The sequence below is a fragment of the Vulpes vulpes genome, chromosome 10 (genome assembly GCF_048418805.1).
Source record: "Vulpes vulpes isolate BD-2025 chromosome 10, VulVul3, whole genome shotgun sequence".
In the NCBI taxonomy this organism is placed as follows: domain Eukaryota; kingdom Metazoa; phylum Chordata; class Mammalia; order Carnivora; family Canidae; genus Vulpes; species Vulpes vulpes.
Window position 1 is genome coordinate 20946481 of NC_132789.1, and position 17386 is coordinate 20963866.

Consider the following 17386-nt stretch of genomic DNA (forward strand, 5'->3'; position numbering starts at 1 on the left):
GGGAGGGGTGGAGGCATATCAAGGAAGGCTGCCCGGAGGAGGTGAGCATGAGCTGGTCTGCTGGTGCATGGAGTGAAGTCAGACAGGTGCAGCGAGGCCAGTTTTCCTGCTCCGCTGGGCGCCTGATGCAAAGGGGAAGGGGGAGAGCAGCAAACAGGGCAGCGTGGCTGCAGAGCACAGGATGAGGCTGGAGCAGGGCCCGGGGCGAGAAATCGGGCTGGTGCTGGTCCCCTGGTGGCCTCCGCCTCCTCTCGCTGACTGGCAATCCCACATCCTGTCCCTGCACTGCGCCCTTGCTGCCTGCCACTTTCAGCTTTTAAATGGAACCTATTTGAGATCTGCCAGGGCACCAGGACACATTTGAAATCACAAAGCTTTCATATTATTTTCTTCTTCTCTGTAATTTATTTTTCTGCAACCTAGCCTGATTTTTTTTTTTAAAGTGCCCAGCAGCGGTGATAATAATAATCATCTTTGCCTCCCAGCAGTTTGCTTCTGGCTGTTACCTTCCAGGCTTTGGCCCGAGGCGCATTTATTTTTTATGACCCAATTGTCAACTGTGGAGGAATGGTCTCCCAACGGGAAGTTGGGGGATCATGCACTCTTGCCAGGGGCTCTGCCCAGAGCCTCCTCTTCCCTAATCCTCTGAATGATCCTTTGAGCAAAGGGATTATTATCACGTCTGTTTTTCAGCAGCGGTAACCAGGCTCAGAGAGGTAGAGTTACTTGCCTAAGAGCACACAGCTTGGCAGTGGCAGGGGCAGTGTTGGACCTGACCCTAAATTTGGCACTATTGTCTGTCCCACTCTGTTACTTCAATCCTGTATCACAGCTGAAGATCATGTGCCCTGGGGTCTGGCCCACTGGGCCCTCTTGGGTCGCTTCCTCTTTTTTTTTTTTTTTAAGATTTTATTTATTCATGAGGGACACAGAGAGAGAGGCAGAGACATATGCAGAGGGAGAAGCAGGCTCCCTGCAGGGAGCACGATGTGGGACTCGATCCCAGGACCATGAGACCTCGCCTGAGCCAAAGGCAGATGCTCAACCGTTGAGCCACCCAAGCATCTTTTTTGGCCTCAGTGTTTGCACCTGTGGAATGGGTAGAGCCATACCCAGCTCCTTGGTCGGCTCCCAGGATTGGAGACCCAGTAGAGTATCTGGCAAGTAGTGATTTGCCTCCTCCCCAGGTCGGTGGCTTTGGCCTCAGTTTCCTCCTCCGTCCATTGGAGAGACTCACACCCACCATATAGAGTAAAAGTGCCCCATGTGGTATAGTAGGTGCTCAGCTAATGTTTGCCCTTCTCGCTCCTTAAACAGACTCTCAGTGCCCAGGTAGGATGCAAATTGGTCAGATTGAGAGCATGGGGAGAGCTGCCCAGGCATGAGGAGGTCCAGGCTCTGGGCTGACACCTTCCTGCCCTCCCCACGTTCTCTATGACCTTCACCCACCTGTGCGGGCACCGATGTTCTTTGCAAGTGAAGTGAGTCAATGTTCAGCATTTTCCTCCCAGAGCCGGCTTCAGGGAGGAGGATGCTCACGTGCCAGTCTCCCACCGGCCAGCGAGTCCTCCAGCACCATGGACTCCTTCGGAGAGCAGCTCCCGGCTGCAACCCGAGGCTCCCCACTGCCCTTCGCTCCGTGACAGCCCTGCACCACCATCCGCAGGGTTCTCTGCACCCAGTGCACCATGCTCCCCAGCCCCGCGTCCTTCTGTGTGGAGACAGACTCTTCCTGCACCGCCACGACCCTCAGAACCCATTTCTCCTTGCTCATTCTGTTTGCTTCATGCGCCACTACTTCCAGGAAGCCTCTGACCCTCCCCAGAGTCTCCCAGCCCCCTCTCCCCTCTCCCTGCACTCACTCTGCTGTCATTCTGTTGGCACATCTGTCCCCCTCACTGGACTGGGAGCCTCTTAAGGATGGGGCCATGCCTGCTTTGCTTTCCATGGAGGGCCGGGCCTGCCCTTGGGCAGCAGTAGGAAAAGGTGTTCCGGAAAGCAGAACAGCCTGAGTAACGACGTGGCCGGAGCAGACGCCCTGGTGCACGGAGATCAGCATTTATCCAGCACCACTGTGTGCCGGGCACGATGCCAGGTGCTTTACATATGACTCATTTATTCCTCACAGCGGCCCTGGAGGAAGGTAGGCGATGATTTCCATCCTACAGAAATGGAAACTGAGTCCCAGCACGAGGCCAAGAGATCTGTGCAGAGTCATCGTGCTGGGGACTGTGGGGTTGAGGGAACGTCCAGCTCTGCCCGACTCCAAATCCAAACCTGGCCTTTCTCTGTAGGAATCTCCTGGGTGCTCTAAGCACAGCCCAGTCTAATGTGGAGACAGCATTTTGGATTTTTTCTTTTTCACTAAATTATCTGCAGTCTTGGGTTGACCTTGAGTCTTTGATTGCCTCAGATAAACCCTGGGCATTGTGTGAGTTGGCTTTTTTTCCGTTAATTTTTTTTTTTTTTTTAAATCGAGGTGAGACATAAAGTGTATAAAGTGCTCTCATTCTCAGCCTCCAACTCAGTGATGATTATGTTCTTAACCACACTTGCAGCCAGAGCCCAGATCAACGCCTGGAACATTCCTCATTCTGACACGGGCTCCCTCAAGTCTCTTGGCCATCAGACATGTCTCCCCAGCCCCTGGCCCGAAGTCATCAACCTGACTTGTCTCGCTGTGGGTTAGCTTGGCCCATGCTTGAATCTTGCAGAAAGGGGGTCCCTTGGTGCAGTGTTTTTGGTATGTGGCCTCTCTGGCTCACCCTGGGTCTATGGGAAGCGGGCATGTGGTTGTACCCACCAGCGGCTCATTCTTGTTCAATGCCGTGTCGTACTCCAACGCCATGCCCCAGCTACACAGCTCCCCATTTATTCGTTCTCCGTGGGTAGACATTTGGGCTGTGACTTGATGTATTCCACTAATTTCACCAATTTCCATGTGCACGATTGGGATGCCAGTGGCTTGCACCCAGCAAGAGGCAGGAGTGTTTGGTTCCCTGGAAATTTAAGGAACTTTAAGCATTTTCCTGATCCTAATTGTTCGGATCAGAAACATATACATTTGTCTCTCTATATTTTCTATTGCAACAGACACATGGCAGGGGGGCTGCGAGGGGAGGGAAAGACAAACAGATTAAGCTTTAGGGAAAGTTGCTCCTTCTCTTCACATGAGCTAAGTGGCAGATGATGGAGTCCGCCTATAATTTAAAGTCAAATGCTCAGAACTGACAGTGGGAGCCATAATAAATGTGTTGCCACTGTCCTTTTGGTGTCCTTTCGCTGCTGCTTTGAAATCTCATAAATAACCGAGAACATGTTGGTAAGATGCCTTCCTTCCCTCCGTTTGCTTCAGTGGAGCAGCTGTGGTTGCTAGGTTGAGCTCCTGGTTGCTAGGGATTTTGTGGTCCTGTGGTGGCCCAGAAATATGATGGATCAGTGGAACATGCTTTTGCTATTAATTGAAATATTTTCACAGCGCATCTCTCAATGTCACTGTATGCTTTGACGTCGTCCCGATTGGTTGCCGATCCTTGCAAGGTTTCTTTCCTAGTTAGAAGTGGCTTGGATGGAGGAGACAAGTGGCCTGGGCCGGGAATCAGAGAAGCCTGATTCTAGTTCTCTATCTGATACTAATTTACTGTGTGACCTTGGGCAAGTGTTATCCCCTCTCTGGGCATTGGATTCCGCAAAACGCAAGGACCTGCCAACTTCAACAGCCTACAGTTCATCGCCCACGCTCTGTAAGAGGGCCAAGTGCAAATCAGTTCCTCATTATCTGCTGGCGGATTAGTGACAAAAGAATTCTTGTCCCCAGCTCACTTCCTCTCAACCCAGCAGGTTTCTGGGCTGAGCCTCCTTGGCCAGATGGTGCGTGCAGGAGTTTCAGACTAATTTTAATATTCAATCAAACATAATTGGGATCATAAATCTGAAAAATAAAAAACAACACCCTACAACCCATAAACATCTGATCGTGTCACTTTGTCTTTCCTCCCGCTTTAAAAGTCCTGGGCAGTTTCCCATCACTTGCACTGGGGACAGCAAACAGATTCCACTTCAGTTGCTGAGGCAGATCCGTTGGTGTCGGCTGCAAGGGGTGGTGTCCTGAAAAGAATTGGGACTCACTAGCTTGCTGTGGGCTCCTGATCGATTAGTGATGTCTGCCACTGGTGCAGGAGTGTAGACGGTGTTTGCCAGTCATGGTTGGAATTTGAAAGCCTATGCCCATAGCATCATGTGTGAGGCCTTCACCGTTGGCACCTGCCAGCTTCTCAGGCTTTCTCTCTTCTCTGTCAGCCCCACCTCCAAAAATACCTGCTTCTGTGCCCACATTCTGTGGGCCACGTGTTGTCTCCTTGGGTCTCCTGCAGTCATGTTGTTCCCTCTGCCTGTCGGGACTTATTGCACTAAATTGGTCAATGATGCCTATTCGTTTTTCAAACTTCAATCTCGGTTTTGTCTCCCCTTCTATGACAATCTCTTTTAACACTTTTGGGTGGGAATCATTAGTGCCTGCCTGCTTTTGAGACCCCACTGTTCCCCACTCATACCTAGATCCCGGTTATGTCTCCTTTCACTGCTACCTTGAGAGGCCCTCCAAGTCAAGTTCTGGGCTTCCCTTGGCTTCCCTCAGAGCCCAGGACCGGGCAGTGCCAAAAAAAAAAAAAATCTCCTGCATGAACATGAGGATAGATAAAAATCACAGCACATTCCAAGTCAGATAGAAATGATAGTTATGGGATGCCTGGGTGGCTCAGCGGTTGAGCATCTGCCTTTGGCTCAGGGAGTGACCCCCGGGTCCTGGGATCGAGTCCCACATTGGGCTTCCCATGGGGAGTCTGCTTCTCCCTCTGCCTGTGTCTCTGCCTCTCATGAATAAATAGATAAAATCTTTCAAAGAAAGAAATGATCTTTATAACTTCCCTGCAGTTGGAGCCCTGGGTGTCAACATGCCACAGCCTAATTGTGGGTAATTTACTGTGGCAATAAAGCGAGCGTGTGTCCCCCCAGCCCCGAGGGTGGGCCCTGATCGGAGCTTTGCCTTTCCTCCACCCTCATGGCCTCCTCCTCTCTCCCTCTGCTCTCAGCCTGAAGACAAGCAGAAGGCGGCAGCCGCCTTTGCCCAGCTCCGGGGCGCCATGGAGACACTGGGCATTTCGGAGGGCGAGCAGCGAGCCATTTGGCGGGTGTTGGCAGCCATCTACCACCTCGGCGCGGCGGGGGCCTGCAAAGGTACGTCCTTCCCGCCGAGCTCACCTGCGCTGCCAGCTGTCTGCATTGGCAGGTGCCTGACAAGGCCCCTCGCTCCATGAGGTGGGACAGGAGCAATCTGTCATCTTCTGGGTCTCTGGGACTGTTCTCTGGGAAGCTGCCGGACCAGGCGCACCGAGCTGGAAATGGGGCTGGGTTTTTCAAGGAAGCCTTGCAGACTGGCATCGTCCGGTGGAACTTTCTGTGATGATGGAGATGTTCTCCGTCTGTGCGGTCCAGAACCAGCACTGAGCTGCGTGTGTCTGTTGGGCACTTGACATGCAGCTAGCGCGACTGAGGGGTTGAGTTTTTAATTGCATTACATTGTAATCCACATAAATTTAAATAGCCATATGTAACTAGTGGCTGCTGCATTGAGCACAGGAGCTCTAGAACATTTGAGAGATAGCTGGGTCCGAGCCATAAAGGCGCTGTGTTTCTATCTGGATATCTTGGAGCTGCTCCCTACCTCATGTGCTGAAGCTCACCCAGCCATCCTTCTTGTCCTGAGTCTGCTCCCTGCCCTTAATTTTCTGCTCACTGATCATCCCTACTGCAGCTTGGTTTCCCAAGTGGTTCTGGTCTTCCCTCTTGCCCTCACTCCTCCCTAGTGGATCATTATTCACCTTGCCCTGCAGATGATCTCTGTGACAGCATTTCTGTCCTTGTTTCTCTATTATTCCTGTTTGCCAGTGGGGTTTTCTTTTCTTTTCTTTTTTTACTTGGACAATTGAGTAGTCTCATTGCTCATGTCTACATTCCTCCCTCTGCTCATCTTCATTGTGATCTTTGGGCTCTTTTCTAAAAACATAGCCCTGTTGTGCCATTCCCCTGCTTAGAATCCTCCTGAGGCTCTCCCTTGCCTGCTAAGTCAAGTAAAATTCCTTGACTTGGCATTCAAGGCTCCTAACTTCCCTAGCCAATTTCTTTGATTTCTTTTGGCACCGTTAAAGGTCCTGGGGAGACAGTGGGGATCAAGAGTAGTGTGATTCCTGCCTTCATGCGGATTGTGGTGCCTTGTATTGTGATTGTGTCCTTGTCTAGCTCTTGCTAGTAAGGAATGACTTCCTTGGGGCCCAGGGCAAAGAGTTGGGATTTACTTGTTGAATGAATACATGTAAATTGAGGTCTGTCCTCTGGGGCTGTGTACCAACTCTGGCTGACATTCTCTGTCATTTGTCTGTGGGCAGCAGATTTCTGGAATATGTTGGCGCATCATTCTGGCCATCCCCACATTCCTGGGCCTTGGGGCCCACTTTTTTGATTCTCATACATGTGAACTGCATATCAGTTCGGCCGATACCCACTGATTTGGTTTGAGAAATTTCCAGAAGTTATGGTAAGTCAGAAATAAGTAAGGTAGGGATTCCCACCATTGGTCCAAACCAAGGACAGACGTGACCTGGCAAAAGTGAAAAAATCAAAGACCACTTGCCTTTCGTTAATTAGTCGTGGGCCATGCTCAACACGTTGGCTACTGGGAACCGTAATGTCTCTCTCAGCTTCCTTGTCACCAAGACCAACGTGAGTCATACACACCACGGTGTGAGAACATGGCCCCATCTCCAACCTGAGCTGCATTTCTTTTCCTGCAAAACTCTCATCATCTGGTAAAATCTCTACCTCTGCAGCTGGCTTTGTCCACAGGAAGCGTCAGCAAACTATGGCTCAGGGGCTAAATCCAGTCTGCTGTCTGATTTGGGATAGCAATAAGCTAAAAATAATCTTTATATTTCAATTAGGCGGCTATCTAGCTAGCTATCTATAATATTTGGGCATGTGTGAAAATTCTATGGCATTCAAATTGTAGTGTCCATAATTAAAGTTGTATTGGAACATGGTCATGCCCATTCATTTATATGGCTATGGCTACATTCCTGCCACAATGGCAGAGTTGAGTTGTTGAGACAGCGATTCTGTGGCTTGCTAAGCCTCAAATTATTATTATCTAGCCTTTTACGGAAAAAGCTGGCTCATCCCTATCCTGCACCACTCCCATGGGAGGTCACAGCATCTGGGAGGCTTATGCGTCCAAAGAGCCTAACTGTTTGATTGTGCTCTGGAAAAAAACTCCTCCATCCCCCTTAGATCCAGTCAAGCCAGAGAGAGGATGTTAGGAATCTGACTCTGCCCCCAACTTCATGTGTCACCTTAAGCAAGTCCCGCCTTCTCTCTGGTCCCAGTTTTGTCAGATGTGAAATTCTGCAGTTGAGCCAGATTCGAGATTCTTTATTCATTTTCTGGCAGTTCTGGAGGCTGCAAGTTCAAGATCAAGATACCTGAAGGGTTGGTTTCTCCCCAGGCCTCTGTCCTAGGCTTGCCTTCCTGCAGCGTCCTCACATGGCTGGCCCTCCACTCGTGTGTATGTGTGTGTGTGGTGTGTGTGTGTGTGTCTGCATCTTGATCTCTTCTTCTGGTTAGGACACCATCACGTTGGATTCGGGACCACCCCTAGGACCTCATTTTACCTTAATTATCTCTTTAAAGCCTTGATCAACATATACAGCCACAATTTGAAGTCCTGGGCATTAGTACTTTACCATATGAACTTTGGGAGGACGTAATTCAGCCCCTAACACATCCCCATCCCTGAGATGGGCCAACACCTACATTGTGTCCAGACCTGGCAAAGGGAAAAATACGAGGGTCCCTTCTTGTGAATTCATCATCTTATTAGGAGACGTGAGACTTCCTCGCTGGGACCACCAGCCAGTTTTGTGTTGTTTTTTTTAAAAGATTTTATTTATTCATGAGAAACACAGAGAAAGAGAGGCAGAGGCACAGACAGTGAGAGAAGCAAGCTCCATGCAGGGAAACTGATGTGGGACTCCATCCTGGGACTCCAGGATCACACCCTGGGCCGAAAGCAGGCACTAAACCGCTGAGCCACCCAGGGATCCCCATGAGCCAGTTTTGTGAGCTGATTGGGTTGAGGGTGGGATTACAGAGGTCAGAGCAGGAAAGCCCTGAAAGTTCAGAGTCGGGACATCGGTGGGTTGGGGATGAGTTGAAGGAAGCAAGCCCGTTTTACAGAATGGAAAGCTGAGGCTCTTGATGCAATTAACCAAGACTGAATACCAGACTGGTCTGAGCTTCAAGTGGTCTCCTCTTTCCACATGCAGAGAACGGGGTTGATGGGAAGATCAAATGGAATATGGAAGAGAAAGCTGAACTGCACTGGGTCCCCTAAAGCAGACCTGGAGACAAAGATTGGGTGCAAGTATCCTTTCTGGGAGGCGATCACGAGTAGGGGAAGGAGACAGGGGAGGGAAGACAGGTGATAGCATGTGCTTTAATGAGCTCATTACCTCTGATGCCTGGAGCCCAGTTCCACTGGGGACCTCTGGGCGACTCTGAGGAACATGGCTCCAAGTCGTATTACTTGGGAGACGAGGGAGCCGGGATATTTACTCACCACCTCCTGCTTCTCCTTGGTTGAAGATTGCTCCTGGGAGGCATGAATAGCGGCACTCCCAGCCTGTCCGGCTCTTGAGCTGAGCATGTGCCCACAGCCAGAGAGAGCAGTGAGGTCCAGACAGGTACCTGCAATGCCAGACCAGGGACCTGTGGGGTGGCAGGTACGGGATGGCCAGGGTGAGGGATGGCAGATAGGCCATCAGTAGTGGCTAGCTCAAGGCAACCCTTCCGTAGAAGGAAGGTTTAGAATTTTGTTGCCGATCCCAGCATAGGTGACTCTCTCAAGGAGGCCCAGCTGGTTGCATCCTGGCTGCACTAAACTGACACAGGATTGCCCCCACCAGGCACCCTGCAAGGTCTGCATACGGGGGGATCTGCCTTCCAGTTTGCACTGTCAACTTCAACTCTCTCTACCTCCAATGCCATAAAACAGAGGCTAATAGAAACCCCCTCCTCCCATCCACTGACCTGTCACCAGAGGAGTTTGGTTGGTGGAGTTTCTCTCCCTGGAGCATATGGGATGCCCTTTTCTGATGTGGGCTCGAGGATTTGACCCATACCTGTAGCTGCCTGTAATGGTATCTGGGAAAGTCACATTTATAAATATTTTATTAATACATGATTATGGCAATAATTTCTCCCAGCCTCCCCCCTACCCCACCTTATAAATTATTTTAAGAGGAGCTGCTGTCAGCCTGCCTGGGAGGCCTGCCCGATGATTTACTTACTATATATTCTGCTTTGGAAGATTTCATAATAGGTTGCTCTAAAATCAGCTATTAAGAATTTCAAAGTCATATATAAATGTCTTTGCTTTGTGTCATAACAGATCATTTTGAAATATATTAAGAATCATTTCCATTAATCAGAGTTTTTTTCTCCCCCACTAGAATGATGAACTCTTCGCAGCGCGCCTAGCTTCCTTAACTTCTTTTGAGAGCTCTGATCTTATTTTTAAAAACCAGTATCAGTCCCTGGGGGAAGATTTTGGGCCTCGTAACTGGCCTCCGGGTTCTTGAACCATTACAACAACGACAACAGCCCCCACCAGTATTGGTTTAGCGTTTGGAGGTTTCAAAAGCGCTTGTGCCTCAATCGTGCCTCTTGATCCGATTTGATTCGTGCAGTAATGTGAGGACGAAATGCCATGGGTGGGAGCCGGGGGTCAGCCTGCTGGGTGCGAGCTTTGGCTTGGGTTCCCTGAGCCTCAGTTTTCTGCTCTATAAAATGGAGCCAATAACAGACCCCGGCTTGCAGGCTTGACTGTGAGGATTAACTGAGTCAGTGCCCAAAACTGTGGAGCACAGGACTTGGCTCCTGAAGTGCGGGTTCAGTAGTGTTTGCCGTCACGCATCACCCTCTGATGGGTGGAAGAACAGAGATTCAGAAAGAATGTGTTTTACCTGCCATTGCACAGCTAGTACATTCCTGAGTGAGGTTTGGAAGCTCAGCTGGTCAGTCTCCCTGCAAACATACTTCCAGTGTCCTCGCCTTTGCGACAGGCTGTGAGGGTCATCTCCAGGGGGGTAACCTACTTGATTTCTTGGGTGCCGGGCTGAGGGCTTATAGACGTGCAGATGTCACTGCACCTTTAGAATGGTCTGGGACGGAAGAGGCCTATTATGATGCCCATTTTACAGATGGGGAAACTGAGGCTGGCCAGAGCTTCGTCCATATCCCCCAGGGCACACAACTAAAGTCAGAGGTGGGATTTGGACCCAAGTCTTCCCGAGCTCTGAGTCCAAACTCGGGAACCCCACATCCCTCCTTCTCTTGCCCCCGTGGGCCGCAGCATCTGCTCAGGCTCCCAGAAGGCTGGCGGGGTCACTTTCTCAGCAGGGCTCTCTGAACTGCTTCTGACACCAAATGTGTGAAAATTTCCTTAGGCCAACTAATTCTCTGATTCTCCAGACACTGACTGGGTGTCTCCTCCATTTCAATTCAATTCAATTCAATTCAATTCAATTCAATTCAATTCAGACGCTGGAGTCCGTGCAGACCCTACAGATTAAGGGCTCAACCCCATGGGACTGCCCAACTTCAGACACAGACCACACATGTGCTTCTGACCAAGCAGCTATAAAGTGGGGGGGGGGGCTTCCCACCACCCCCTCAGGTTTGATGATTTGCCAGAAAAGCTCACAGAACCCAAGAAGGCACTTTACTTACTATTATTCATTTGTTATAGAGGATACAACATAGGAAGAGCAAGTGGAGGATGTGTAGGGCCAGGCATGGGCGAGGGGCTTCCCTGCCCTCCCTGGTACGACACTCACCCCCACCCCCAACACTTCAATGTGTTTACCAATCCAGAAGCTCTTCAAATGCTGTAGTTTGGGGGTTTTATGGAGGTTTTAATATTGAGACCTGATTGATGAGGTCATTGGCCACTGGTGATTACTCAGCTTCCAGGCCCTCTCCCCTCCTCGGAGGTTAGGGAGTGAGGCTCAAAGTTTGAAACTTTTGATTATGCCTTGGTCTTCCCAGCAACCAGCCCCTGTTCTGAAGCTATTGGGGGACCCTTTCCCCACTGCCACCAGACCCCAGCCATTCATTAGTGTAGAAAAGACCATCCTCACTTGAGAGATGCCAAGGGTTTTAGGAGTACCAGGGATCAGGGATGAAGGCCTAATGTGTATTGATCAAAGGTGTCAAGCTGGTGCAGCAGCCTCCAGACCTGGCGACCCCATGAAAGGGCCACTGAGCACATGTGGGTGGTCCCAGGCTGCCAGACCCCAGGCCCTCAGATCACTACAGGGTCCCAGCATGCTCATGGCCTCTGCTTTGAGCTTTCAGCACCTACATCATACGCGGTCTCAGCCTAACTCCTGGGGGCTGCTCTGAGCCTCCTCCTTTGGAAGGGGTGTCATATCCTGTTCTTCCTAAAGCTCCCTTAGGCCCTCTCAGGCCCCCTGAGCTCCTGCAGAGCTCTTACACCCTGACTCTCTCCCACCCCCTTCTCAATCCCTTTGGCCCCTGTGGCACGATGGCCTCTATCCCACGAGGCTGGCTGCCTAGGATGGAGGTGGGGGACTATGGACTGCACCGTCATCAGCTGTGCCCTGGGCAGCCTTGAAGCCAGAGGCTTGCCATCCCCCAGGAGATGCAGGGGCTGGGCGAAGGACACCGAGTTTTGCCAGACTTCAGCTCGGCCTTTTATCAGCAGGGTATCATCTTGGCCAAGTTACAGAACCTGCCTGAGCCTCAGATGAGGGAGGAGGAGGGAAGGGGGGAGTGAGGATATCCTAGAGCTTGTCTGGGGGCTCCCTCAAGCCTGTGATGCTAAGAATGCCCTGACTCTGGGCCGCCTCCCATGGACAGGCAAGGTGGCTCCTGGCTTTGCCTGGTTCATTATAAAGTGACCTGTTTGAAGAGGTTGTTACAAAGTGACTTGGTGAAGTCAGCCTCAGCTGGCTGTTGGGTCTTAGGGAATGTGTTTTTACTGTGGCCAAGGGGCCGCGGAGCTCCCCGACTCTGCACCTGTGTCCTCACCTCCCTTCTGTCTCTCAGACTTGCCATCCCAGACTGGTCCCTTGGGAAGGCAGTGGGAGGACGCTCTGGGGCTGGCTCCACTTGGCAGGCAGAAAACCCCGGGTGATTTGACATCACGGTTGGTTTGCTGTTAACCAAGGCTCATGGCCCGGGCCATCCCTCAGGAGCCATCAGGAAACCATTCATCCAACCTCGTGTCTCTTTCCTTTGGCAAAAAGTGGCCCATGTTTCATATGGCAGCAAATGGATGCTCTCTGGAACTCACTCGATAAGGGGAGAGAGAGGGACAAGGGAAGAGCTGGGCTCTCTGAATCCAGGCTTCCCCACCTCTGGCTGTGTGATTTAACTTGTCCAGAGTGATTTCCCCTCTCCGGACTCAGCTTCAGTGTCTGTAAAATGGTAATAAATCCACCTACCTTCTATGGGCATTTGCGATGGTCAGAGACTGGATGCATCACACCTGGCACGTATGAGGCATTCAGCAAGCGCTTCAAAGTGAGAACTCCATCACTTGTTAGCTTTGGGGCTGGCCGTGGTACCGTGCTGTGTGACAAATGAGCCCCAAGCTCCCACAGCTTACACATAATAATTTCATTACCTCCCGAGGCTTTGGTGGGTCCGCAGTTTGGAAGGGCTCAGCTGGCGGTTCTCTGGCTTGAGGTGTGTCCTTTGGTTGCAGTCTTGCGGGGGCTGGCACTGACAGAGCAGGGGCTGGAGGAGGCTGGCACCAGCCGGGCATCTCCCTCTCCTGTGTGGTCTCCGGTTTCCCCGCATGGGCTTGTTTGGGCTTCAGGTGCAAGTTTCCAACCTGGAAGCTTTTCTGAGCTGGCCTCAGATATCATGCAGCATCCCTTCTGTCGTGTTCTATGGGTTATAAGCTTCAAAGGGCAGGGGAACCAGACTCCACCCTTGGCGACGGGCAGCAACAAGGTTCTAGAACACATAGAGAGATAGGGGTGTGGCCATGTTTTGCCACAGTGGCTTTGAGCAAGTCACTTTAGCTTTCTAAGGCTTAGTTTTCTGGCCTGTACAATGGGACTGAAAAGAGCACTGACCTCACAGGTCCACCATGCAGATGGACTGAGATGCTGTGTGTCAGGGATGGGGCACAGCGCTGGGCACTGGCTGAGTCCTGGTTGCTGGAAGTTGGGGTACCACGAAGCTTGTAGAATTCCACAGCCAAGGCTTCCCGGCTCTCCGCAGGGGTGGCAAGAAGACACTTCTGCTCCCCGCTTTTATTACCAGTGCTCCCCGTGGCCCCAGCCACTATCCTTTGCTGTCGCACCCTCTTCCCACAGAAGAGTACATACATCAAGGATGAACTTGGTTCCCTCTCTGCAGAGAGAAACTATTTCTGTGTCTTGGATCCCCCTGGTTGTGTGAGTGGAATCAGACACAACACTCTTCCCGGGAATGATCTCCATGAATGAAGCCTTCTCGCCGTCCCCTGCTCTCCACCTCAGCCCAGACCTGGGGGTCCTTTCATCTGCGTTTTCCCTTTGAATCCTCCCAGCACCCGTGACAGATAGGGAAGGAATCCTCATTTTGAACTGAGGATGCAGAGGCTCAGAGAGGCCATGTGACATTGCCAAAGTCACACGCATCACGTAGTGGACCCAAGGGCTTAGGGTCATTGTCTGCCTGCCTCCCGGGCCCCTGCCCTTCTCTGCCAGGCCAGCCAGCTGCCCAGTTCTTGTGTGCAAGCTGGGTGCCCAGACGCCCACCTCTCCCCTAAGAGCTCCTTCTCCACACCATCTAGTTTCCATTCGTGTCTCTGTCCGGTCTCCAGTCCCTGTTCCTCCATCTGGAAGGCTATCCCGTTAAGCAGAATTAAAGTTGGAGAGCTCAGAATTGAGGCTAAAGGCCTGGGTTCTGGGACCAGGATGACTGATCCGTGTTCAATCCCTGCTCTCCTGCACAATCCTGGCCACTCCAGCGACCTTGGAGACTCAGTGTCCTCATCTGTACAATGGGAATAACAATAGTGCTTACCTGCCAGGGTTCTTGTGAGGGTCACATCATTTCATTGGAATATGTGAAACTCCGTCATCATGGTTATTATTGCTGGTCTTAATAACAGGAAGTCTGTCCACTTTTGGGGCGAGGGGTTTCCTAGCAAAGCTGGAGTTTGCAGGGCTGACTCGGGCTCTTCTTTCAGGATTGCTGTGGTCCCGTCTCTGTAAAAGATGATATGCATTCTCCCTAGAAAGCCAGAGACTGTCACTCTGCCTGCTGTCCCTCATTCTTTCACAAAAACGACAATAATGTGCAGGATCCAAAATAACCATGGATGAGTGATGCCTGCTTGGACGGCCCCGTTGCTTTGCCTTCCTTTTCATTTGAAGGCCCATGGGAGGTTTAATTTATTATTCTTCCACTAAATGTGCCAGTCTACTTGCCACTGACCCCTTTGCCTAATATATGATACCGTCAGGCTCATATATATATCCCGAGGAGGGGCCTCGTCATAGGGTGAGGAAGGGAGGCTGCCCATCGACTGGCAACTCCCCGCGGGCTGTAATAAAGATGTCAGTCCTGAAATGGATGGGATCATAACTCGGGGAGCCCGGGTGGAAGGTGCCCGCAGGGAAGAGAGACAACAGCAGTGATGACAAAGGCCCAGCCCGCCCGCCTTCTGCTGGGCGCCTTGACTTCCAGCAGCCAGGAGGGCCATCCCGGGATCGGAGAAGGTGGCCAGATGTTCCCCACGCAGAAGGCCGCTGGGAGTCATAAAAGGGAGATCATCAACCCAGAGCCATGGCCATATATCCGAGCACTTTGTGAGGTGCATCACTGCTTAGGTTTTAAAATGACAGCACGCAGAATACCGTAAAGTTGTCTTCCTATGAGAAACAGAAACCGTGCAGGACAACATAGAAGAAGAAAGGTCCCTCCTCTCCCTCCGTCCCCAGATCCCTCTGCCCTCAGAGGTGAGCATTGGTCAAGGTGTAAGGGTGACTTTGATTACAACCGATGAGCCAATACAGACACGCCGTTATTGACTAAAGTCCAGAGTTTCCATTCGGGCTCACTCTTGCTGTTGTGCCTTCTGTGGGTTTTGGCAAATGTATAATGTCATCTTCCCCTGTGACGGCATCATACAGGGCAGCTCGTCACCCTAACAGGCTGAGGTTTGTTTTGTTTTGTTTTGTTTTCTCTTAAACTTTTCGATTCAAAGTCATGGGAGACTCATGGGAGGTTGGGGCAGGAATACACAGTCTCGGGAGCTTTCTCCAAGCACAGCACGGCCCGCAGCAGTGGGGCCAGCTGACCCCGGGAGACTGACCCACCGCTACGTCCATGCACGTAACAAATACACAGGCTGACTGTTTGGTCGAGCGTTGTTTGTATATCACGATGCCTGCTTCTGTGCCTGTGAGGAGTCACAGCGTGCCTGCTGGGTCATCAAGATGTCCTTGATTCTCTTTGTTGACTGCAGGGACCTGTCCTTTGGTTGGGGGGAAGGCTTCATATGTGAAGCAGCTCTCCTGGAGGCGGTTCAGACTGCTTTCTGCATTTTGGTGTTCTGGACAACCCCATGCTGAACATCCTTGTGTGCAGAGCTGGGGCACAGAAGCAAGTGGACGTGGGTCTCCTAGACCATGTCACTGCTGGATCGAAGGGTGTGCTCACTTGACATTTGGACATACATGGCCCTGATTCGCATCCCCGGGGCATTACATAGGTTGGCTCATTGAATCCCCACGAGCCTGTGGTGTAGATACTTCTGTTTTCATGTCCATGTGCAGGTGGGGAAGTCAAGGCTCTGAGAAGTGACAGTCACTAGCTCAGGGTCACACAGCTCTAAGTGGCCCAAAGCTGGACCTTCTGCCTGCTGTGCAGAGGAAGGTTTGGGGCAGAGGAAGGCTTGGCGTTTCAAAATGGACCTACTGCCTCCACTCTGGGGACACTCCCTCCACCCACCATTCCAGTTCTCTCTGTGCTTGTCTGTGCTCATTTCTGTTTATTTCCTTTAAAAAAAAAAAGATTTTATTTATTTATTTGAGAGAGAGACAGAGTGAGCCAGTGAGAGGGAGAACAGGAGCGGCAGGCAGAGAGAGAGTGAGAAGCAGACTCCCTGCTGAGCAGGGAGCTCAATACGGAGCTCGATCCCAGGGCCCCGGGCTCATGATCTGAGCCGAAGGCAGATGCTTAACCGACTGAGCCACCCAGGCTCCCCTCATTTCTGTTCCTGTAGGTGAAGCCTGCAGGGCTCAGGGCAGCCCAGGCCAGGCCCCCATCTCCAGTTCCAGCACCCTGCCCCCTCCCCTCCCCTGACAGGGGCTTTCCCTGTCTGTCCCCCAGCACCCGCTGCTTCCTGTCCCTAAGGACACAAGCTGCACAGTTGTAATGAGGTGTTCAGAGCTCAGTGTATGAGCACCTCCTATCTCTGATTAAGGTTGGCGTCTGGGCCCCAGCTGGCTGGGAACCAGGGCTGTTCATTCCTTCAGGCTCTAGGCGAAGGGACATCAAGTCACCTAGTTGGGAGGAGCAGGACAGCTGCTGTCTGGGCCTGCATGGGTTTCCTCTGCAGAGGGCCTTGGATGGCAAGCTCAGCCTCTCCTAGCCTGGACCCACCCCGGCAGAGGCCAGGGAGGGCATCCCACCTGCCTGGCTCCGGGAACCCCCAGGGGCGACGGAGAGCCACCCCCTGGAAAGGGCTGAGATCATGCCAGGCCCCAGCCCCTCTTTAGATCGGGTGGGCATGGAGGACCAGAGAGGGCAAGGGCCTTGCTCAGGGCCACACAGTGAGGCTGTGGGTGCAATGGCACTAGAATCTGAGTCCCCAGGCTCCTGGGCCATTCCCAAGTTCATTCTGCTCCGCTCTTCCTTCTCTCCTCCTTCCCTCCCCTTCTTCCCCCTCTTTCCTCTCTTCTCCTCCTTTCCTGTCTTCTCCTCCATGCCCTGGCTGCCCTGGGACACCACCCTCACTTCTCAAGGCAAAATTTCAGTCTGATCAAGGGAGATGGACTCAGATAAGTGCGTGGGAGATGCCCAGAGAACACTGTTGGCAGGAGACACTCAAAGTTCACAGTGGTCAGCCCCAGCCAAGGGGTCCTACTATCCGATGGGACCCCTGAGGGGGATCTCCAAAACTGAGACGAAAGTCAGGAGGGCGGTCCAGGTGGAGGAGCCTCATGGATCAAAGTCTGGAGCCTCTGTGTTCCCCTCCTCCAGGTACCAACCTAACAGGCAACGCTGGGTCGACATAGGGCTCTGATTA

The 17386-nt window shown here is 51.9% G+C and overlaps 1 protein-coding gene across 1 annotated transcript in view; it reads left to right on the forward strand.

The window, feature by feature from the left end:
- The window catches only part of MYO18B (myosin XVIIIB), a 208846-nt gene that overhangs the window by 23596 nt on the left and 167864 nt on the right, over positions 1-17386 (forward strand). Inside the window, exon 11 of the mRNA XM_072722461.1 lies at positions 5091-5235. Within this exon, the coding sequence (XP_072578562.1) occupies positions 5091-5235 (145 nt within the window). The remainder of the gene's footprint in view (positions 1-5090; positions 5236-17386) is intronic.